This window comes from Aythya marila (genome assembly GCF_965140915.1).
Source record: "Aythya marila genome assembly, chromosome: 3".
In the NCBI taxonomy this organism is placed as follows: Eukaryota; Metazoa; Chordata; class Aves; order Anseriformes; family Anatidae; genus Aythya; species Aythya marila.
The window spans coordinates 40,540,017-40,563,293 of record NC_139044.1 but is presented as its reverse complement, the minus strand read 5'-3'; the positions used below and the strand labels follow the sequence as shown (position 1 = coordinate 40,563,293).

The 23,277-nt window shown below is 37.0% G+C and overlaps 1 protein-coding gene across 5 annotated transcripts in view; it reads left to right on the top strand.

Moving 5' to 3' along the window:
• EML4 (EMAP like 4) overlaps positions 1 to 23,277 on the top strand; it is a 159,736-nt gene that overhangs the window by 98,365 nt on the left and 38,094 nt on the right. For 4 of the 5 annotated variants that reach the window (XM_082756779.1, XM_082756780.1, XM_082756777.1 and 1 more), the window contains exons 4-8: positions 3,432 to 3,605; positions 5,744 to 5,872; positions 9,590 to 9,615; positions 10,095 to 10,127; positions 21,477 to 21,600. In XM_082756779.1, coding sequence (XP_082612905.1) covers positions 3,432 to 3,605; positions 5,744 to 5,872; positions 9,590 to 9,615; positions 10,095 to 10,127; positions 21,477 to 21,600 — 486 coding nt within the window. The remainder of the gene's footprint in view (positions 1 to 3,431; positions 3,606 to 5,743; positions 5,873 to 9,589; positions 9,616 to 10,094; positions 10,128 to 21,476; positions 21,601 to 23,277) is intronic. The other variant, XM_082756778.1, reaches the window with a different exon arrangement.

The window sequence follows — 23,277 nt, the reverse complement described above, 5'->3', positions numbered from 1 at the left end:
ATGTGGGCTTTGGTGATTATTTTTTTCTTTTTTTTTTGCAACAGCAAAACTGCTGAGTACTAAATAGTGTCTGTGTTAGGAAACATAATTGAATTTCAATAGTTCCACATTCTAAATAAAGTCAGGATAAACATGTCTGTTTCTAACTCTTTTTGTCATGATGAAAAGGAGAGAGGATAAAGGAGGGTATCACATGACTGTGGGACACTTCACCTTGACTTGTCTACGCTTTTTTTTCAGGATGGGGGTTCAACTGGTGCAGCAGGTGAAAGTGGTCATCTGTTTATGTAGAACTACACTTGAGTTACCAAACAATCCCAAAGCCTGTCTATAGCTTTGCATGTTCTAAATATAGGTAGCCATACATCTAGTCACATGTATCAGGAGTACTACTTGTGTCCAAACTGTTGTTTTCTTGAAGTTTAGTGTCTTTGTTTTGTGCAGTCTTAATATTGCATGTTTCTGGGGTTCTGGCCTCTGCAAACTTGATATATCTGAGATTTCATCCATGAATAAACAGTTTCATTTCCTAGACTGCTTAATCCTTGTTCTACCAACCTGAACACTGTAAGATTATGGAGATGATTTTATGGCTCAGAGCTGCACAACAGCATTGTGTCTTGTTTCAACAAAGGTGTGCTAAAATTTCAGCTGTCACTTCAGGAGCACTAAAAACAGAGCCCAGCAACATCACTGTGAAAAAAACAGATGATGTCCCATTGTCAGAGGTGAAGTCATGTATGTTTGGAAAATTTCAGCCCTACAGTCTGGAACTGATGGGTGATAGAGGTGCCGAAACACTTCGCAACAAAAAATGTTGCACACCTTGTGTATCACTAGAGTTGGAAATATGTTTTTACTTTGTACTGTACTCTGTCACAGAGACCTGTGATAATTTTCTTTAGGACTAAACGTTTGTCTGAAAACAGCTTCTGGTAAGAATAGTCTTTGTATTTCAGAACGATGACCCTCCACAGTAGCTGCCAGTGTGTTGTGGTCCAAGGGATGAAACATTGGGCTAAGTGAAATTGTAGAGTCTGGAAAATTAGGATAGTAATAGATCTCAAATACTCACATGTGGATTGAAGAAATGCCTCACCAAGTTGGGATTTGGAAAGAATTTTTGGATGCATTAAATAACTGCTTCCCAGAACAACTAGTCTTTAGAAACCCACAAGAAAAGGTACTGTCTTTGATTTGGTTTCAGTTGTTGCACAAGAGGTATTAGTTGTTCAAGAGGATTTAGTGGGAGAGCCACTCAGTAATAGCAGTCATAATACGATTAAGCTGAATATTTTAACAGGAGATAGTAAACCAAATACATTCAGAACACGGATATTCAATACCTAGACTGCCACATATCTACATATTTTACTTTCAAATTGAAATGGCAGTCCAAAAAAAAAAAAAGCCTACTTGCCTCCTGGTGCCAAATAAAAACACTGTATTGGAACCCCAGATATACCTTGTGCTGCAGCTGAGAGCAAGCAGTGGTCCAGTGGCACTCAAAGATGCAGAAAAGCTAAGGAGGGAAAGTAATGATAAATGGAAGTTGGCAGTCTATAGCTGACAAGTTCAGTGAAGATATTGAAGAGATTCTCACAGTGAACCTATAGTTTCTAGGAGGTGGATCAGATGAGCTGAATGAGTTTGGGTAAGAACACAGAAAATATGAGAGGTCTCTCTCCTCTTGTTTCCCTCATCACTTTTCCTCTAATTAAACTATTTTGAAATACCTGAATAGAGAGAAAGGTAAAATAGAGGGAAAAAATAAAAGAAGGAAGGAAAAAAAAAACTCTTTCCTAGTAGATGGAAGTCGTGAGAAATGTTACGTTTATGAGTATGAATGCAAGTGTATCTCTCACAAAAGGAATAAAGAGCATCTTTAGTAATAAGACATTCATGGAATTTATTCCTCTATAATGCATTTCTTCCCAGAGAATGGGGAAAAAAAAAAAAAAAAAAAAAGATTGCTTAGTGCCCTCTTGCCCTTTTGTATCTACCATTGTGAGTGAAGTGTTCCGATTAAAAAACCTCTATTTTTCTCTTTCTAGTGAATGAGGGAATTCTGGCTATATCTGTTAATCAAAACCCCACAGTTCTTCAAGCGTTATTCTCCATGATCACATATATGCCTTACACAACTGTGAATGCTCTGGTTTGCTTTCATCTTTCTGAAAGGAAAGTGTGACATTGATGTATTGTATTGTATTGTTTATCTAGTTGATGTGGTTTACTGAAGAAAACCTAAATGGTCCTTAAATGTTGGTGTTTTATGTTATTTTTCTGCAATTTATTTAAACTGGTCTTCAGTGCTTCTTAGGAAGCATTTAGAAATATTGAAGTGTTGAGGGTTTTCTCTCAGTGGTAGATGAGTGTTAAATTAAAATCAAGTCCCATCTTCATTCATTTATTTTGAATATTGACTTTTTTTCATTTATAGTGTTTTGTGGAAAAAAAAAAAAATGGAAAAACAATTAAGGTTATACAAGGGTTGGGGGAGAAGTGATGTGAAGGAATAGAAATCTAAATACTTCCCTTCAGAAAGATACATTTTATTTCTTTACTTTGCAGGTTATTTTGAACCTAAGAGAAAAATCCTTCTTTTCCTATTTTATCTGGTGCTTGTACCTTGTTTTGTTTCATTGATAAATTTATCTTGGAAGAGTGGTTTTTTTGTTGTGTTTTTTTTTTTATTCGTTTACAAAATATGTCATGTACTACAGAATTCTCTTCTCTTTCAGGTCCTGTTATGATTTGTGTGATTTGGTATATTGCAAAGTACACTGTTTAATACAAGTATTTTTTACGTACTCTTTATGTAGTGGACCTTTGGTTAGATCCTTAATGAATGACATATATTTAAGGCTGTTTGAAATGTTAACCTAATAAAGATAAGAAAATAAAGATGATTCTTAGAAAATAAAGAGATTCTTAGCTCTTTTGTACTGATGGTGTTAAAGATGTAGCAAGATAGTCTAATTTCATTCAACTGCAGATCAAAATTGTGATGAATTTTTGGGGATAATTTCCTTTGAATTCTGCTGCATCATCTTTTGTCAGCTTTGAATGCTGTAACATCACCCAAGCATGAAGGATGTACTGAAATGAAAGTTGTATTTAAATCAGTATAAACATAGTACATCTCCACAGTAAAAATAAGTAAACAAATTTCTGTGCATCCATCGCCTTTTTTATTTTTGGAGCTTGTAAGTAAGTCTTATTTAAAAGGTAGCCAAATCTTCTTTAAAATGCTAATCTGAACAGAGTGAGTAGACAGAGTTTTTTCTTAGTGATCATATATATAATGTTGTGACATGCTTCTCCCATCTTTTCATAGAGGACATTTTATCCCACCTTTTTAATTTATTTGCTTGTTCTCTCTTTTTTTTTTTTTTTTTTTTCTCCCTATGTTATACTTTATTTTACAGCGGTACAGAAAAAAAGAAGGAAAAACCTCCAGGACAGAAAGAAAAAAAAGAGGAATCTCACTCTAATGATCAAAGTCCACAAACTCAAGCATCACCTTCTCCCCAGCCCTCCTCACAGACTCTCCAAACACACAGGCAAACTCAAGAAAGCAAGAGTTCTGCTCCAGCTAAAAGGTTTTCACAGAGATAGAAAATGATTGAAATGATACTGAGTTCATATCTGACAACAAGTCATGTGAAATAGCTCTAATTTCATGATCAAGTTAATGTTTGATTTTTTTGTGTGAAAGAAGATGCATTCAGAATGCATTGCAACACAGCAAATATCTAAAAATGCAGTTTTTATTTGAGTAAATTTTTAAGATTATAAAATTTTTCTCAGTGATTGAAATCCTTATATGGTAAAGCTACTTTACCTCTAATCAGTCATTCAAAAATATATAACAATGATTCTGACTTGATCTTTCTCAAAATACACTTCAAATGTTTTGTCTGAAGAGGCTGAATTGTGGAGTGTATTTTGCACATGGCTGTTTGCTATGTGTTGTAACAGCGTTTGTTAAATGCTAGTATTACTGAAACTCTACCTTTTTGGATGTTTTTCTTCTCAAATTATTCTGTAATGTGACTGCAGTTTGGATTTTTTTTCCTATTTGTTTGCTTTTTCTTTTTGCCCTCCACCCTTTTCAATTCCTGCTAGATTGCAGGACACTTCACTTTTATTCTAATTCTTCACACTTCTATTTTGACATCCAAATTATAGAACTGCTTGACTTGGCTGAAGGTAGGAGCTTATTTAGGATTGCCTCTGTGTTTCCGCTCATTTTACTGGAAATTGGGCATTATTTTTTTTTTTTTCTAAATGGATTTTAAGATTTGGGTCATTATTTCTGGATTTAAAGACTGTCCAGATCACTTGGTGCATTGTTTGTTTTTATTTTTTTTGGTGGTGGTGATTTTTTGTTTGTTTGTTTTTCTTTGTCTTTTTTTTTTAATTATTATTATTTTTTTGGTTCATTGTTACCTTATTGTTTAGGAAGGCATGACATTCTTTCCTTTACTGTTTGTCATTTAGGAGACTCAAACTCTTAAATAAATGAAAATTATTCCTCTGAAATTTCCTGTAATTCACAAGATTGTTGTCTTGCATTGCTTGAATTCACAGTTCTAATAAATATTTAAATTTCCACTTGACTGATGCATGTTATAACACTTCATAAAGGCTCTGTCTCCATGTCTTGCACAAACTCTACATTGTCTGAAGCTGAACTTGCGGCCTGTTCTTCTGCCCAGTATCTCACTGTACAGGTGTTTGTCTGAAGTCTTGCATACTAATCTTTTGCAGTGTTGGGGAAAAAAAAAAAAAAAAAAAAAAAGCTTTTGTAGTGTCTTAATGGTTTAATGTGATTTGATTAACGTGTTTGTCACAGGACCTTTTCCAGCCTCTTGAGGTGTTGTGGAGGTGAGCTTGCCAGTTCTGAGGCTGCATATCAGAACTTACTTCTGCAAAAAGCATTTCAGATGGGATGAAGTGTAACGCTGTTAGCAGGACAGATGCAGACTAAGTCAGTTGTTTGAGTAATATGGCCTTGATCACTTTTGAATGTTTACCCTGATTTAAGATGGGTATGAAACTAATGAGCTAGTGACTGCAAAACTTTTCAGGTTACCATTAGTGTAAATTGGCTACAATGAGATTGCTGAAAAACTACATCAGAATTCATGGATTTATTTGTCTATAACATTGGACTAAATCTAGCCTGCCTTACTCATGTAAGATGTTTGCAGACATTTTTCAAAAAGATTAAAGCAATAAATGTGATTTAGAAGACTTTATTTTTTATTTTTTGCAGATAAATCATAGTCTGATAGAACTGTTCCACCACAGAAATTAGTATTTTAAAGCTGATGAACAGTTAATCTGTGAAAAAAAAAAATCTACTTTTTTTTTCTAGGTGATTTTTTTTTTTAAACTTATTCTTTAAGGCTAATACATTATAGCCTCTTTTTTCCCTTTTAGTAATTTGTTAGCTTCATTTGTAATGAAGTATAGAGATTTTTTGTTCAAGCCTTTATGTAAGAGCATGTGAAAATGGAAAGGCATGGATAAAACATTTCGCAACTGTCTTGCTCTATTGTTTTCATTCATCCCATTAGAACTTTTTGACTAATCTTTTTTTTCCTGTTTCATGCTTCAGCTTGAAGGAAGACCTAGCTCTGCTTTTGTCTACTGCTGCTTGTCGGTTGTGTACCCATTCCAGTTATTGTTATCTTATTAACTTGTCATTCTAAAATATATTTTTTTCTTCTAGCATAAAGAGATCCTTGACTGCTGAAAAACCTCACAGTGCTTGGGAGGGCTCGGATGACAGTCGTAACAAGCTGCTGAGAGTAGCATCAACATCTAAATTAATATCGAAAGTGGCAAAGAATGCAGACAAGTACGTATAGTTTGGTGCATAAAAATGAGTGAACTTTAGAGTCAAAATATTCTGAAACTGCATAATTTCAGTGAATTTAAATAAGTATATGCAAAGACCACTTGCATCTTTGTTTTCGCCATGAGTAATCACTTGCATAATCTGTAAGTGTGGTACTCCAGATGCCTGTGGAATCTTAAATTAATTACAAAATGTGAATGTGGGGTGTGAGTGTAAATATGTTTTAATATTGCTTGTTTGTGTTAGCAAAATTGTGTTATGAATTATAATTTATGGCTTAATGCCACTGTTGTGAAGTTTCCAACCAGTCTTTTGCTGCTTTAAAATTATTTGAAAATGTTGGTATATCTCCTTGAAATTAATCTACTGGATTTGACGTGTGTGTTTCTAAAGTAGTTTGTAATTGTAAAAGAAACATTTATGATTTCAGAAAGGTCTCTCAAAAGGAACTGTTTAACAGATCTCTGCTTGCAGTTTCTAGATGACAGGCAGGGATTTTCTTTTCAGCTTAAGCTTCAGTGTGCCAGGGTTTTCCTTCTGTTACTTCTATCTTTCTAAAAGAGTTTAATTCTATTTGAATAATAAAGTGTTGCAGTGTTTTTCTAGACCCACCTTACAGCTGTTGTCAATAATTTGTACAAGTGAGCTGATTTTGACACAGTGACTATGCACATGCTTGCTTTCCTGGGTTACTGTCTCAGTGAACCCAAATGTCACCAAACTTCCCAGTAGAGCTGAGGAAATCAATGTTTGGCTGTTTCATTAAGCTCATGGATGAGGCATAGAGCACCGTGTCTCCACAATATTAATGAGAAGGGTGTTATGTAGTTCTGGAGGAGTGAGCCTGGAGGGTGCTAGGCCACGTGCTAGGCCAACGGGTGCTGAGGTGAGACAAGGGCCTCCCCTGCTGTGCTCTGCACAACGTATCCCAGGTGAGCAGTGGGATGCTGCTCCCAACAAAAAATGTGCCTGGATATCCATCCTGGATATAAGCCATCACATTTATAAATCAAAATGACCTTTTGTGAGCGTAGTGATTGGTGGCTATAGTTTGTCACTTTTTAGCTGTTATATTATCTTTTCTCCACAGAGGGAAGTCCAATTTCCTCAGCCCTTCCACATAGGTGATGCTCTGTAGCCCTCTTGTGCTCTTCTTCAGCAGTGGGTTTTCTCAGTTTGTGGTCTCCAGCAGGGGCCTCACAAGGGAAGAACAGCTCAGAGCAGTTACTTCCACATTTCTGTCAGCACAGACAAGAGTTTGCATTTAGCTCTAACTTCACATTGTTGACCCCTGCTGTGACCCAATTTTTATCCTCAATGCTCGTTGCCACTTGGGCTTCCTGTTTCACATTTGCATGCTTGGTTTCCTTTTTGACTTCTTTTGAAATTGTGATCACTTTCTTAAAATTGTTGTGCTGGCTTTTAGGCTGAGCCCTCTCCTGTTTGCTGAGATCCTTCTGAGTTCTGAGTTTGCCCCAAAAGTGCAGCCAGCTTCTCCAGCTGGATGTCCTTGCAGCTCTCATACATCCGCTCGTTAATCTTCAGATTATCATTAACTGGTCCAAGGCAGGACTACCTGAAAGCCCCTCCCACTATGACAAATAAAACTCTTCAGGCCGTTTGGATTAATTTCCATGATGGTGTTTGTAGTGCTCTCCTGAGCTTGCGTATAAGTCAAACACATACTTAGTCAAGAGTGGTGCAAGTGCATTCCTTCTTCCCTAGGAATGGGAAGAACAAAAACATCATAAATTAATCTTGGGTGTGGATATCGGCACATTTACTAAAAGCTTTATGCCTAGCTTGAAGAGCTCTGCAGTGCAGTGAAGTGCTGTGTGCGAGGGATTATGGGTTGCATATTTTGCAAGTACGTTTTTCCTTTTGTAATTGTTTTTCACTGCTGGAATTTAAAAGCCCTTTGGCAATTTCAATTAAAGCAGGACACTTCTAGATAATTTTTAGGAATGAAAATCCCTCTGTCTTGATTTCTACTTTATCAAAGTTTCTTTTCCTGATTTTTGTTATCTTAATAAAATATCTTTCAGTGTGTTATGCTTTAAATTTGTTAATAATGAAAAATAAATTTTACTTTTATTCCCATTTTGTGTTTTGGTTCAAGCAAGGTCAAAGTAAGTGCTTTATTTCATTTTCCTGCAATTCTACTTTTTCTCTGAAGGACTTTAAATGCCACCGTTCTCCAGTCTCTACTTAGAGCAAATAGGGTATCTAACAAAAGAGTAGATGGGGAAAGGTTAGGATTAATTACTGTCAGAGAAAGTTACCTGTTCACAATTTGAAGCTGTTGTATCTTGAAGTATAGGGCAAAAATAAAGCTTCCAACATTGTCAATTGTAGACTATTGAATTGAAGACTGGGTATTGCATGCTGTATTGTGTACCTTGTTCTTATGCTCAAATTTATAGTAAAAACAGAATTTGCGTTCAAAAACACACATTAATACTAATTTCTTAGTCAGATCCTGCATGCCTGATTTCCAACAGAATCAGTTGTGTTGTGCAAAGGCATATTGATATATTGCATTTAGAGTTCCCAATTAAGAAAAGTTGGCCTAATCTGCCTAAAGTTACCAGAGTCTCATGCAAGGGAGTAGAACTAACTCAGCCCCTATTGTGGGCCCCAGGACAGAAATGTTTTACATATGCTTTGCGCTACCAGCCCAGGATATGGACTTTGTTTAGCAAGCTCAGTCTTCAAGCCAGCACCGAGCTGTAAATCAGTCTGATAAAGCCACAAGAAGTAATAGGGTTCCCACGGCAGCCCATCATTCAGTTTTTTTTTTTTCAGGCAAAATAGGGAATCCAGCTTTAATTTGTCATTTGGCAGCACGGTGAAGGTTGATTGTACCAATAGCCAGAGATGACTTTCCGCATGCATATGACCCTTTGTCACTGTTACAAAAATGTGACCTCCATCCAGCTAAAAATACTGGATGCCACTCATACCTTTCTGCTGAATTTCAGATGGATTCAAGGTTTTTGTTTTTTTTTTATGCAATACATTCTCCCATCAAGGAGTGTTACTCTGATAAGAAGTAGCTCTGATGCTGGAAATTAGTATTTCTTCCCACTTCACAAAAAAGGTCTGAGGCTTTTTGTAAGTAGTTCATTCCTGATTCTGGCAAGAAGAGACATGTGAACTGCACTCCTTAAGAAGACTTTGTGCTATATATCCAGTAATGCTGCATGGATCCATTTTAAATGAAACTGCAACTTGCTTATATTTAATCTACATGTCCAACAGGGTTAATTCCTAGAAAATTTTGTGGTGTTGTGTGTGGACAGCTTATTTTGACAGGTGTTAAATGCTTTGCATGCAGTCCTGAGGGTGTTTGGCAGCTTAAAACATTTGGTTATTACACATTTGCACTCTCAAAATGGAATTTTTTGCGTGCAAGGAATATGGCTGCCATAATTTGTTTTAAAAAGCTTTTTAGTTTTTGTTATCACAGTAGTTCTTAGGAATCCCTGCCATAGTGCCAAAGACATTAAGTGACTTAACAGATACGGAGACCTGAGTAAAATAATGTGGGTGTAAAAATGTTCTATGTTCATCAAGATTAGTTATATAGCATTGTATAGTACAGTTAAACTGTACACAGACCCTGAGATTGAAAAATTGAATAATATATAAAATTAGATTATATGGATTTCATAATTATTTCACAGACTAACGATATTATTTTGAATTTTTCCCCAGGCACAAAGATGTCATCGTCAGCCAAGGTAAATAAAAATATTTATTTTTAAATACTGGATGAAGATGAAAAGATTTGTCTTTGACTGAATAGTATTTCCTGTAAATAAATATACTGGGAAGATGGTTATGAAATGAGGATATAGAGCTAAAATTGTATTAATAACTACTCCGAGAATTGCTCTTTCCAGCTCTTTTTCAAGACTTTTATAAAGATCTTTGAAATTATGGAGAATGCCTCATCAGGTTGGATCTTTAGAAAGGACAGAAAATTTTGGTGGGAGGTAGAAGGATTTATTTTACTTCGATGGGTTTAAAAAAAAAAAAAAAAAAAAAAAGCTTTTTTGATTATTTCCCTTATATTTTTGTTTGTGTACATGCGTAAATGGAGAGAGGTTATGAAAGCAAAATTTCTAAGTTTTAAACCATATGCCAGTCTTCATCCAAGCAGGTTAGAGTGAGAATTTAGAAATAGTTTTAAGATATTTTATTTCTGTCCCATAACCAGCAAAAATGTCAACTCGTGAAAAAAACAGCCAAGGTAAGATTTAAGCTATGCCCGTTGGTCGCTTTCTGATATAGCGCTCCTGTGATTCTTTTAGTTGGCTTTTCACCATCAAAGAGCATCAGTGCATGATCTCTAAAAAAACCTGAGCATTTAAATGAAATATACATTGCTTAGTGAGTAATATTGGTGGTAGTGGTACGGTTGGACCAGATGATCTGGGAGGTCTTTTCCAACCTAAGACTTCTTATAAGTCTGTATTTCAACTTAATATTGAAACACATTACAATGTGCATATGTATAGGGTGGATTATTGGGGTAGTCTAAAATAAATTAGTACATGCATACTTTCCTCAGAGAGGAATGTGTGTTCAAATAAGGCTCTAGAAGTCTTGCATTGTTGCCTAAGATATCAGAATATTAAGAACTGCCAACTAAAAGATTTGTTTTATCTCAGCTTTCTGTCTTGCCAATATTACAACATACACACACTGATGAGAAAAGAACAGAGACCGAAGTCTTTAATATAGTTTCCTAACATGAGAAATGAGTCTCTCCTAAAGTGTTTGTCTTTGCACCAATCGATTCTGTGCCTACATGCTACTGCTGGCTTGTTCAGACAAGAATAGGAGTGGTCTCCCTGAACATGGTGGAACATGGCAACAAAAGAAATCCACTTCTTGTGTCACAAAACTACACTGCTTTTATGTCCTGCAAACTGTATGGAAGCATGCAGATTGAAAACTAAAGCATGTTATCCAAATGCATGCTGTGTACAACATATATACACAGAGGTCCTGTCTCATACTTTTTGCTGCTACTTTACAAGTCTGTAGTCTCCAAATTCTGTGCTGTAAGCAAGATTACGTTATACACAATTTGATTACTTTTGATCTTTAGATTTTCTTTCAAAAAAAAAAAAATCAAATTTTTGGAAGGTAACATATAAATTGTAATGAGAGCAAAAACAACTTGGATCCCGTAACTCTTTGTTTCTAATTTACAGAGAAATTATAGATTTAAAAATATTCTAAATTGATTTTTATCAAAAGCATCCTTTGAAAACATTGGGGGTAAAAAGGGATGCGTAAACTTCAGGAGCAACAAACTGTTGCTTTATGCCAAGGATCTTTATGCCAGCTATAGAAGAGTATATATGCAGCAGTGGTTACTGTAAAAAGAAAGCTAATCAGCAGCATCCAGATCAGCTGCAATTGAGCTTTGCAAGAATTAATCAAATTTGTTAAATTAAAAATACCCTTTCTACCAAACACAACTTTGCACAATACCAAATTGCATACAGCCAAAGTGCCTTTAATACTAATTCTTTCGTTACAATGTGCTTGTACAATTCTGTGTGTCCCACCAAGAATGGGCTGTCTTTTGGTTCTCTCCTTCTGGTGGCTCTAACTTCTTTGGCCTCAATGTTTCCCTGCTATCTATTATGTTACTGCAGAGGATGTGAGCTTTCACTAAATGATGAATGGGTACCTTTCCACGTGTGTCATGCCTTAGTCTGTTCTGAGCCTGGCTGGTATGAAAGAGGAATAGGATGTGGATGAGTGGCCCCATGTATAATGGAGATGGGGAGAAATTCTTGTCACAGAAAGTGCATTTACCAACATTTTAAAAACATGTAGTGTCAGATCATTCTGCCTTTAACACTGGCAAAGTTGCAATTAGGAGGATTCTACCTACAAAGGCTTTTTTAATTTTTTATTTTTTTTTAATATGGGCCAACAAATGTATTTTATGACAGCTCTGTGTGTGTGTGTGTGTATTTTATGACAGCTTTTTCTATGTGCCTGTGTTGGGTTTTGTGTTAGGTTTTGTTTTGTTTACTACTACAGAAGTAACCACCTGTAAGCTAGTGTAGTTGCAGAGGGCTTTTCCCTACCTTTCTCCAGTATCAGCTTAGAAATACCCAGCCAGTTCTCTGCAGTGCAGCATCCTGGGCAGGTGGGTTTAGTCTGTTTTCTACTAGATAGTTTTCATATCAATATCCAGTTACTATTTGCAGTTTGACCAAGCTGATCAGAAAGAGTTGCCCAGACAGTTAACATGATTTCTGAAGGTAGAACCCTTGCAGCTGGACAGAGTTGTCTTGAGCAGGATAGGATGGAGGGTAGCCTTTGCTGATGCTGTTTCTGCAGGACCTCCACATTCTTCAACCCAAAGGCAAGAAAAGCTGCTTTAACACTCCTTTGTGGCTTGTCAGCTTTTGCCTCAAAAGGTGAGCAGTCTCTAGCACGCTGTTAATTAAGACAAAGCAATTCCCTTGGGCTGTACATGAACCACTGCATATGCCCCCAGCGCACGCCTCCTGCACTAATGATTGTATCAATGCACTTCCTAGCAGTTGTGTGAAGGGGTCTCTGGGGAGGGCTGCTGGTGTGCAAACTGCCAGGCTTCAAAACAAATCTACAGAAAAAATACTTCAGTGTCTTTATGCAAACATAAAACATTCTTAGAAACACGGTGAAATAGCAAATTATCATAGCAGAAGATACTTGCATGGAATAATGGGATGGAAGATGACCATTCTGTGTAGCTATAAACATCCTGGGATCACTTTTGCTTTTTTTCTGCTTTTTTTTTTTTTTTTTTTTTAAATATATCACTACAGTACTATGCCACAAAATTTAGCTGAATATATTTTTACACGCTTAGTTCTCAGAATCTTATTTATCTGGCATCATCAAGTGGTGTATTGTTATCTGTATCATGAACATCTGTGTATGTTCAATATGATTCCTGTTGAAGCATTAGCTATGAAAGTGAAAGGCTTGAGGAGCAAGTGAGAAATATTCTTAGGTGAGCTTCAAGGGATGAAGGGCATTAGTTATGTCTGTATCTGCTGCAGCATGGAGTCCCACAGAGTGTGTACTGCAGGTATTGCAAGTGAACATTACGAAGACCTGGGCACTTCTCTCTTCCTGCCAGCAGCCACAGCCTTGGGGACCACAGCCTGCAGCTGCCTCGTGGGCAATCACTTGAGAGTTTCCTCTGCATAACACCATGCTGAGGCCATGCGTGTTACTGGTGTTGGTCACATACCTTCTGTTGCAGCACCCGATTTTGCTCCCTCGGTGCCTCTCTCTCTCACGTGGTGTTGAGCTGCACCTGCTCCACATTAAGGTTAGTCCTGAGCTCTGTGCATCTGGGCTTATGCTGAAGCAGATGTAATGCAGGAACGCTTTTGTGAAGCCAATCCCATGAGCAAAGGATTAGACACACTTCCTTACATATGCTGGAGAGGTTTTGGGGTTTATTTTTTTTAGCTTATTTTTCAACATTTCTTTGTTTATCCTTCCAAAACAGGACAATTTTTTGCAATAAAATCCAATACTAGGAGGTATTAAAATTCTGTAAAAATCCAATAAAGTTATGGATGGAACAAGCAGGTGCTTACTTAAAAGGGTACTAATGAAAAACATTCACTGCATTCCTAAGTTTGTTTCTTTTTAGATTGTGCTTTATTAGTTTCCAGTGCTTTTTTCTTTTGTTAGTTTTAACTGTGCTATAGTTCTAGCTTCCCAGAATGAGGCAATCATGAAGCCCACAGTGGAAATATTTACCCTGCTGACAGTATGTTCAGTCCACAGAGAGTGCAAAATCTAGTAGCTGCTTCAGAACAGTTTTGCTATCATGGGTTTTCTGTCAGATGCTTGTTGAAGTTGCTCAACAACTGAGGGCAAATAGAGACCCAGTCTATCTCATTATTATTGGGCTGCTGGCTCTCATGCAGGCACATTGCTTGTTATTAAAAGCCTTAGATACTGTCAGAAAAATAAATTTGCATTGAAGTGCTTGGGAGTTCTTATCATTGGTTCCTGAAGAAGTCAGGATTTATTTTTTTTAAGCAGGAATCATTTAGATTCAGTTTTATTGAGCATATTAGTGTTCAGTATTGCTTTTTGTCAGACTTTTTTTTTTATTTTTACATAAAATACTAGTTTACATTGCAATAATTCAAGTTTAATATTAAATAGTAACTGTTGTTACTATCTAGATTCTTAATGACACAGGCCTGAAAGCAGAAAGCTTGTGGGAGAGAAGCTATTTGTAGTATTAAAAAGCATACTTTCAATGGTCAAGCAGCTAGAATGTGAAGACAGATTAATAAGTGCACTCTGGATATGGTAGTTTATTGTATATTGTTAGAGAGTTCTGCTTGGCCAAGCTAGTTGGAGATGTTTGAGGTTTTTTGTTTGCTTGTAATTTGCTTTAATGTTGAAGATTCAGATGATAAACACAAGTAGATCTGAGCTGCAGGTTTTGAGATGCGGGTTTTGATGCATCAGTCCCTGTTGCTCTCCCATTGGCATTATTGAAAAATAGTCATTAATAGTTTGTAAGACAAGATCATATTAATGTTTTTTTTTAAATAATTGAACTTAGATGAATGATTAACTTTATTTATCCACTATTTATCTATTATGTGTATGTATGTATACATACACATGCATATATAAATGAAAAAGCAGCTGTATACTCATTAGACTTCCTATTATGCATAGCCTTGCTAGCCAAAGAGCATTTAATTACAGCGTAGACTTGCAGGGCTACCTCAAAGTCTGCCTAAGTAATGAGGAATAGTGATATATAATTTTTTCTTCTAACATTTTCTCCAGTTTTCTTGTAAAAATCAGTAAGAGGTAATGAGGGCATCTCACACGTTTCTAGGAAACTACTGTGTGATCCTTGACTCTTTCATTTTGAGGAATGTTTTTTGTAGGTCAGGATTTTGGTTTAGTTATGTCACTCTTCAAATTTCTGAAGGATATAAACATGCCTCCTGAATTGTTCTTCTCTGTAGATATTTTTTAGTTAATCTACAAAGATCTCTTTGATCTTTTTTTTTCCTCCTGTTTTGCAGTTCCTACTCATTTTCTGACTTATTTTCATTTGAAAACCTTCTATATTCCCCCGAGAATATGATTCACAAAGTAATAAATTGCTTAAGTGTAATTGCATGAGTCTTCCTGTTCTGACTTCATGTAAGCACTGATTTCAACCTTTCAGATAGCTTGTATTGCCATATCTTGCATGTTTTACCAACAGTTTCCCTGCATGCCAGGTACGTTCACTGGTTTACAGTGCCTGTCAGTGGAGATGCACTTGTTTGCTTGCAGATCAGGCAGGCTTCTCAGGTTCCCTCTCAGCAACAACACATTGTTTCATCAAGGTATTTATACCTCTCTTTTCTAGCAGGCCATAAACTTTCAGAGAACTCTCAGTAGAGTACATACTCTGGTTGCTAATGTCTGGTTGCAGCCTGCTGGGACCTATTTGGCTTAGCGTTTACACTAATGAACTTAGCACAGGAAAGTAGGAGCATGGAGGAAATTTCACTGATGATGTGAAACCAAGTAACCAAACTGATACGGTAGAGGCTGGGAGTTTAATACAGTAAGACCTAGATGTTCCTGAGCCCTGGATTAGTATAAAACAAAATTAAATTATTCAAAGTGCAGGATCACATATGCAGGAGTTGCTAACAACATTTTAGCTGTAAAAGCCTGTTAGGTTGTCTGCCAAAATGAAACGATGAGGAAGAGGGCTCTAATGTTCTTGTTAATCAGGCAAAGATTGGACCACTTATGAAAATATAAATGCAATCCCAGGATGTACCAGAAGTAATTCTAATAGAGACACACAGCCTTATGGAAAAAATATTGCATCAAAACCCTGATAGGTTCTCCTCTGTAACACTGCATGCAGTTATTGCCACCCACGTTCCTAAAAGGTAAATTTTGGGGCCACATGGGAACAGACTGAACATCTGCCATGCAAAAGAACAGTTAAGTAGCAGGATATTCTTACTTTTGCCAATGGAGGGCTGTGAGGCAGAGCATGATTGGGGTTTTCATTCTCACCTTTTAGACACTTAGACACTTTAGACACTTTATTTTAGACAGCAGCTGGCCATACCTGTGCTGAAGTTAGCAGCCTTGCTGCCACACAAAAAAGTAAACAGCCTGACCGTGCTTTCTGAAGCAAGTGCTGGAGCACCCTGAGTGTAAAAACTGGAGCGGAGAAGGTGGGGAGGGCACAAGGAGACATGTCATATGGGGTAGCACAGGGCTCCTGTTACTGGCAGGGCTGGCTTTGGCTGTGGAGGTAGCTCCAGCTCCTGATGTGGCTTTGCAGAGCCTCATGGGCTGACAGCACAGCTTTAGGCCTGCTCTCTCTGTGGAGTAGCAGGGCTCTGTCTTTGCATCGCTCTGTCTGAGCACCTTTGTGTGTTGGATCAAGTGTTCTTGCATCTTTGGGACTGAGTTACTAATTTCCCCATACCTCTGGGGATCCCACAGGGGCCTGTGTGGGGTCTGCTTGGTCCAGCACAGCAAGAGGGCTCCCATGTGAGGCTCATATGCCTGAGCTGAGCCTGTGAGCACAAACTGGGAGCATTGGTCCTCTGTCCCCTGGCACTTGTGCAAAGACATTGTTGAGGCTCCAGAGGTGAATTATTGTGGAGCCAAGCGGAGTCTGGCAAGGGCTGTGAATTTGAGCTCAAAGCTTCACAAAAGCAGCTCCAGCTGTTCCCAGTGAAGAGTTGGCCCTTGAAGCCAGAGTGCTGCATCCACGTGATGCAGCCTTTTGTAGCAGCTCTGTGCTTGAGCTGTTCTTTGTCTGGTGTGGATAATCCACAGCACCTGGGTGTGCTGCCTGTGGAGCTGTAACTGTGCTTTTAGGTGCATTTGATCCATATTTGAACGGATTTATGGGACATCTGTGGTTGCAGTGGTTGCATATTGATTTATTGAGCACAAAGGTCATTTCAGGTGTCCTCTCCTGTTCCCCCTTCTCCTAAAATGCTTCTGCACAGTGGATAGAGGGGTCTGAACAACTCTTCATCAGAAACAGAAAATTTTTAGTTGGTTACCTGCTATTTTCAGGCTGCTGGATAAGAGAAGTGTTGGATTTTTAATTTTTCTTTTATCCCTCAAAGTTCTTTATAACTTCTTTCTCTCCCCCTGATACCCACTTGTCCACATTTCTGTTATGGAATGGCAAAGACCCTTTTCTTCCAAAGGTGAAGTGAGGAAAAAAGAATCTGACATAGTGTTCTGTATCTGGAAATAGCAAGAGTACAGGAAAGAAACAGTGTGATGCTCTTGAGTATGCAGTTGAGCAAGTAGGATATGAAATAGTTAAATCTCTGGTTTTCTTAACTTGCATTTACAAGCATTTGGCCTTAGGCAATTAGTTTCTGTTGAAGAATGGTTTTGTTGATATGCTGCCATCATCTCTAGTATTTCAAAAGATTTTTACATTAATATTATATCTGCCCTACAGGTTCCCGAAGGAAGGAAATTTACAGTGTTAGACAAAAACCTTTCAGTGGGTTGTCTGTCTGCTTTTTTTTTCTAATCCTCCTTCTTCTGTAGGGAGAGGCTTAATCAAGTTATACCTAAGCTGTGTCTCTCTAACAAGTGTGTTAAGCGTGTATGTTCAAAGGTAATCTTTAATACACACAGCTAGGTAATAAAAGCCAAAAATGTTCTTTCTTTAATAGGGCAGTTCAGAGATCTGACTTGCATCTGACAGCCCTGCAGTCTTTTCTCCAGGCTCCACAAGACCTCTTATCTTCTGACCAAAGACCTGACAAAATTCTTAGACTCTATCTCTCTTGTCTGTAGGGTCCAACAGGTGCAACTGCCTCCATCCATACGCATTTCAGTTGCAGCTTGTCTCCACTGTTCTAAGCAGCGATAAGAAATTTGAACATAAATTCGTGGCATCATTTTGCACTGATCTTATGGAACCAGAAGTGCCAAGATGAGTGCTAAGCAGAGAATTTGACTTGCAGAAGTGGGTGGTCTTTCTCAAATACCTTCAGGTTACATCGTGTTTTAAGAGCATAAACACCAGATTTTAGCAGACAGGCCTTTACTGATAGATTACCCTTGGGTTTGATAAGAATTGTTTTCTTTATAAAATACATACTATAAAAATATTTTCATGGAAAAAATGAGACACTTCTAATTTGGAATAATCATCTAAAAATTTCTGTCAGAGTAGTTACAACACAGATTTTTCTTTTCTCAGCAATGTAATTAAGCAGTGCACTTTTTGTAAAATAACTATTGTTTCTAATTTATCTACTGGGAAGTGATTTTCTTTGTTCTATGTTCTTTGATATTTGATCTGAGGCAAGTTTTCTACTGTTGTCAATGGACAGACTTACAGGGTTCTTGTTCAAAGGATCTGTATTTGTTCTTTGAAAGAAATGGGACAACTGTTTTTCATCTTCTTTGTGTTTGTTCCTTTGATACTTAAATGGTTCAACTTTCATTGTATTAATATCCAAAATAAGGAAAAACCTTTACACTTGTGCTAGTTTTACATTGCTCTATTATTGCAATTTCTGCACAAGAAGTATTTTTTTTTTAGCCTGTGATCAATCTATTTATTTATTTTCAGTGGCTTTCAGTTTTATTTGGACTCTCACTGGGAAATTCACTTCTACTGCCTCCAGGGCTGAGGAAACCTACTACCAGGATCAAGAGAGACACAAAATTCAAGTAAAATGAGTTCTTGGTCTCAGAAGGTTGATTTGAGCATGCTAGTAGTAGAAAATGAGTCACAGTAATCATATCCTTTAAGGCTGGGAACTCCATCAATTTGATAAACTGGGACCTACTTCACCAGTTAATGAGAAAAAAAAAGTTTTATAGAAATTATTAAACATCAAGAAATTAAAACTTCTGTGCACTAAGAGCAAAAAAATAAAAAGGTTTTGATAAGCCTTCTGTTTTGTTATATCTTCAGAGTGAATATTGTGCATGGGTAGAGAACTTTTAACTAGCTTGTGTTCAGGTACATGGATTTGTTGACCCAGTTAAATCATTCCATTGGAATGAATGAAATACTTGGAATGTAAATATAAATATAGTGTATGTTTCTAGTGTATACTTCTGTGCAACACTGCTTTGTATCTTTGGTGCAGTAAAATAGTCACAGGTTTTTCCCCTCTCATTCTCTTCTGACTGTACATAAGACTTAAGAGAATATGTTTCTGTGATCAATTTCAAATTGAGAGAGGGTAGGGACACTATCTTAAGCTTCGTGAATATGTTTCTGATCTTACTCACAACTTCAATTATTTATCAATCTTTACATCTTTTAAAATATTTTGATATGCAAGAGACTATTTTCGCAGTCATCACTGAAATTACCTGCTTTCTCTTGCCTTTTTGGATAATCCAAGTTAGACATAAACTATTTGTGTTCATTCTAGAATTCAGTCAGAATAAGTCTGAGTTTCACATAATTTCAATTTTAGCTATTTCAGATGCAAAACATAGATTCCACATTCATACAATCTATATAATAATCCTACAACTTAATTCAGGAAAGATTTATAAGCATTACCTGGACATCTACAGGATGTTTGTCTCATGTTTGTCTTCTGAAACAAATATAAAAATAATTGTTTAAAGATCTTCATTTCAGAGCTCAATATTATTCATATCAGATGTGATTAGACATTTCTTCATACTTTAGTGCTAATTCACAACTATTCTAATCTAGTCTCAGTCAACTATTTATGATTTGGTTTGAAACTCTTCCATTCTCTCTGCTATGGTTTTCAAATCCTTACTCCAAAAAATAAAATATTTAAGATTCACAGCAGAGTATTATAATATTTAATTTGTGATATTAGTTACATTAACAACAGATATTAGTCACTAAAGAAGCTGAAGCGTGATTTTAAAAAACAAAAAACAAAAAAACACATTGATGCAAAATTAATGAAATAGTTGGATCCCTTTTAATTAGTGCCTTTTGAAATGCAGCTCCTGTGTCAGTAGAGTTGGAAGTGTTGGCAGTAATTCTTGTTTATTTGAGGCCTGATTTAACTGTGTCACAATACTATTTTTGCTGCATGGTGGAGTGTAAAGACCCTTAAAAGTCTTCAAAGGTTTTATTTGTGGGTGTCGTTTTTTTTCTTTTGAAGTCAGAAAAATCATTTCTGTCGTAGTGTGGAAGGAAAACCCTTGTAGGACAGGGGTAACATATACTAGTAACATATACTAGTTAGAGCTGTTCCTTAAATGTAAATGAGTTACCTTCCAACCACTAGCTATTGTGTTTGACCAAGCCATTTAGCTACTCTGTAATTAGTTTACTCTGGTGGAAAAAAAAAATCTGGTGTTCCTTGAAAGAGAACTTCTAAAGACTTGTAGAGTGCACAGGTGCCCCAATAAATGTGCATATTTTTTGTCGCAGCTGAAGACAGTGTTACAACTGGAGTCATCTGTTGCATCTTTCCATCCTTTAGGATATGGTGCAATATTCAATAGGATACAATTGAAATGCTTTTAATAAATTTATAAATCAGGTTAGTTTATTAGTTACTTTGTAAATTTCAGATTGTATTCATCAGCAAAGCTTTTGATGCTTCTTCCTGAAGCATTCTTTTGTATTAGTTGGGCTATTAGTTTGGATGGGTGGGCAGCTCAGTGGGTAAAAGATATCGTTGGATGGTTGACATCAGAGGCTGTGTTTTTGGGGTCCTGCGCTACCTCATGACCAGTAGGTAACAAGTGGAGTCTGTTGGGGTCTGTCCTGAACCTGTCCCATTGAACAACTTTTGCAGTGACCTGGAACAGGCAACGCAGTGCATGCAAATTTACAGATGGCAGAGACCGGGGAACAGGAGCAGGGTGGAGGAGTGGTATGCCTGCAGGAACCTCACAAAACAGCAAGAACAAATGCCAAGTCCCGCTCATCAGAAAAAAAGAGCCCCCTGGCATGGATGCAGACTGGGAACAGAGGGGCTGGGGAAAGGCCTTGTGACCAGCTCTGTGGGAAAGGCCTTGGGGGTGCTGACAGGTAGCAAGGTGCCCAGAGAGGCTGTGCTATCTCCATCCTTGGAGCTTGGCAAGACTGAACCAGACAAAATCCCAAAAAATCCCAATACCGTCAGACCTCATGGCTACACCTGCTTAGAGCTAGAAGCAGGACTTAAATGTCCTGAGGTCCCTGTTCAACCTGAAATATCATATCCTGTGGTTTCATTATAATTTATTTATTCAATTTCATATTTTAATTTAGATTTAAAATTTACCTTTGCTCTGTAATTTACATGTTGAAAATGTTACAGGCCTAATCTAGTCAGAGAGTTATCTTAAATTCAGCTAGCACTTACTGTGCCTGTGTGTGTGTGTGCGTGTTGTTTTCGTGTTCGGTTAGAAAAGTCTGGGCCTTAACCAAGTTCACATTTCAAAAATAATTGTTATATCACAAATATTATTTGCATCTCTGTGCTAATTACTAGTTTTGGTTCGTTTGTTTGTTTTTTGTTTTATTTTTTTGTGTGCTCATTTCTTGTGTAAACTTGCCATATGATTAATATACTTTTTGTTTCAACAGAGGGAGAATATATCAAGATGTTCATGCGGGGTCGACCAATCACAATGTTCATTCCTTCTGATGTAGAAAACTATGATGATATTAGGACAGAGCTGCCTCCTGAGAAGTTAAAACTGGAGTGGGTGTATCCTTGATACCATTAACTTTTTTTTTTTGTCTTGCCATGCCTTTCCGTTTTTTTTTTATCAGTCTTGTGTCTTCTTTGTTCACTGACAATTTACATGGGAGTGGAATATTAACAGGAGAAAAAAAAAAAAACACAACACAGATACGTGCAATTCTGTGCACTATTTCTGTTTCAGCTCTGAAATGAAGTGGTTGATATCTTGGACAGTCTTTTACTAATATAATTAAATATATTAAATAAATCAAATATATCATGTGAAGAAGTAAATTGGTATGTGGCTGACAGCATTTCTACAGACTTTGCAGATCAGAAGTTCATAAGAGACATGCTTCTGCACACATTTGGGTCTTCCCATCACCCCCTCTCATCCCCACAGATTCTTCCTGTAAGCTGTGATGATACAATTTTCTTAGTCCTCCTGTAAAATAGCAGGTCTCGACAGCACTCGAATTGATGTAATAATCCTTCTGATCTTGCTGAAAGCAAGAAAATTTTTATAAACCTTGATGATGTGCTGGCATATGTCAGGATATGTGCAGACAGGGTCTCCCCATACGTCTATTAGCGTATGTGCATAAGGCATGTATTTTAAGCCACCCTTTGTTACTCAGTTAAGGAAAGATGATTTCTGTATTATTTTCTCTGCTTTTATTAACTTTTAAATGTTTGAAACTAAAGATATTGGGTATTCAGTTATGAAAAAGTAGCTGTGGAGCTAGTATCCTTTGAACTTTGGAGACAGATTGTGAAAGCTTAGGCCATAAAAGAGGAATATTTTCTTTTAAAAGTCTGATTGGAAAGAAAACTGAGCTCTTACTCAGGCTTTGCAAAATTGAGGTGATTTGCTTTCCTACTGTCACCACTGTTGGGTGCTGATGCTGGCACTCATATGACCATGAAATAATGGGTTGGGTCAGTTGCTGATCTGGCTGAAATGCAATCTTTTTTTGTGGAGTTAACTTTCAGCGGGATCAACTCATTAATTTGATTTGTCCCACAAACATGCAAGGGCTAGGATCAACACACTAGAGGAAGGCCCAACCTACTGTTTCAGCAGCAGTGAGGAGTTTGGACTGATGAAAACTGATCGTGAAATCATACCCTCAGTTAAGTAGGTGCAAATCCCTCTGTGGACACATTTATTTAGTGTCCAAGGACCTTAAGTTCAGGTTAAATCAGTTTCATGCTTTGGGCTAATTAAAGTGAAATAAATCTAGTCTAAACAAATTGTCCACATGTTTTTGGAATCTGTTTAAGGAAATGTCATTCTAAGTCAGACTGCTATATTTCTGGCTATAGGATATCTTTTGGATATAATGTTGAAGAAAACAATGAGGAAAAAGCAGTAAAATTTGTGAGGGCGTACTGTTGATCCATATGACGTTGAACAAAATTGGCCATCAGTTTTGGAGACGTGAAGTTCCAGCAGGAGATCATGTACTTTGTGTACAGGCTTAGAAAAGCTGAGAAATCTGCAAGCCAGCCATAACTTCCAAAAGTAATGGCAGATTGAAGATTGTACACTTTATTAACAAGGTAGGAGGACAGTTATTCACAGAGTATTTGAGTAATGTCAGTGTTGTGCAACTGAAAGGTTAATGGAGTGTTGAATAATTCAATTGGTAAGCTTTGTTTTAAAGGTCTTTTAATTCTTCAGCAATTGCCTTCTGGATG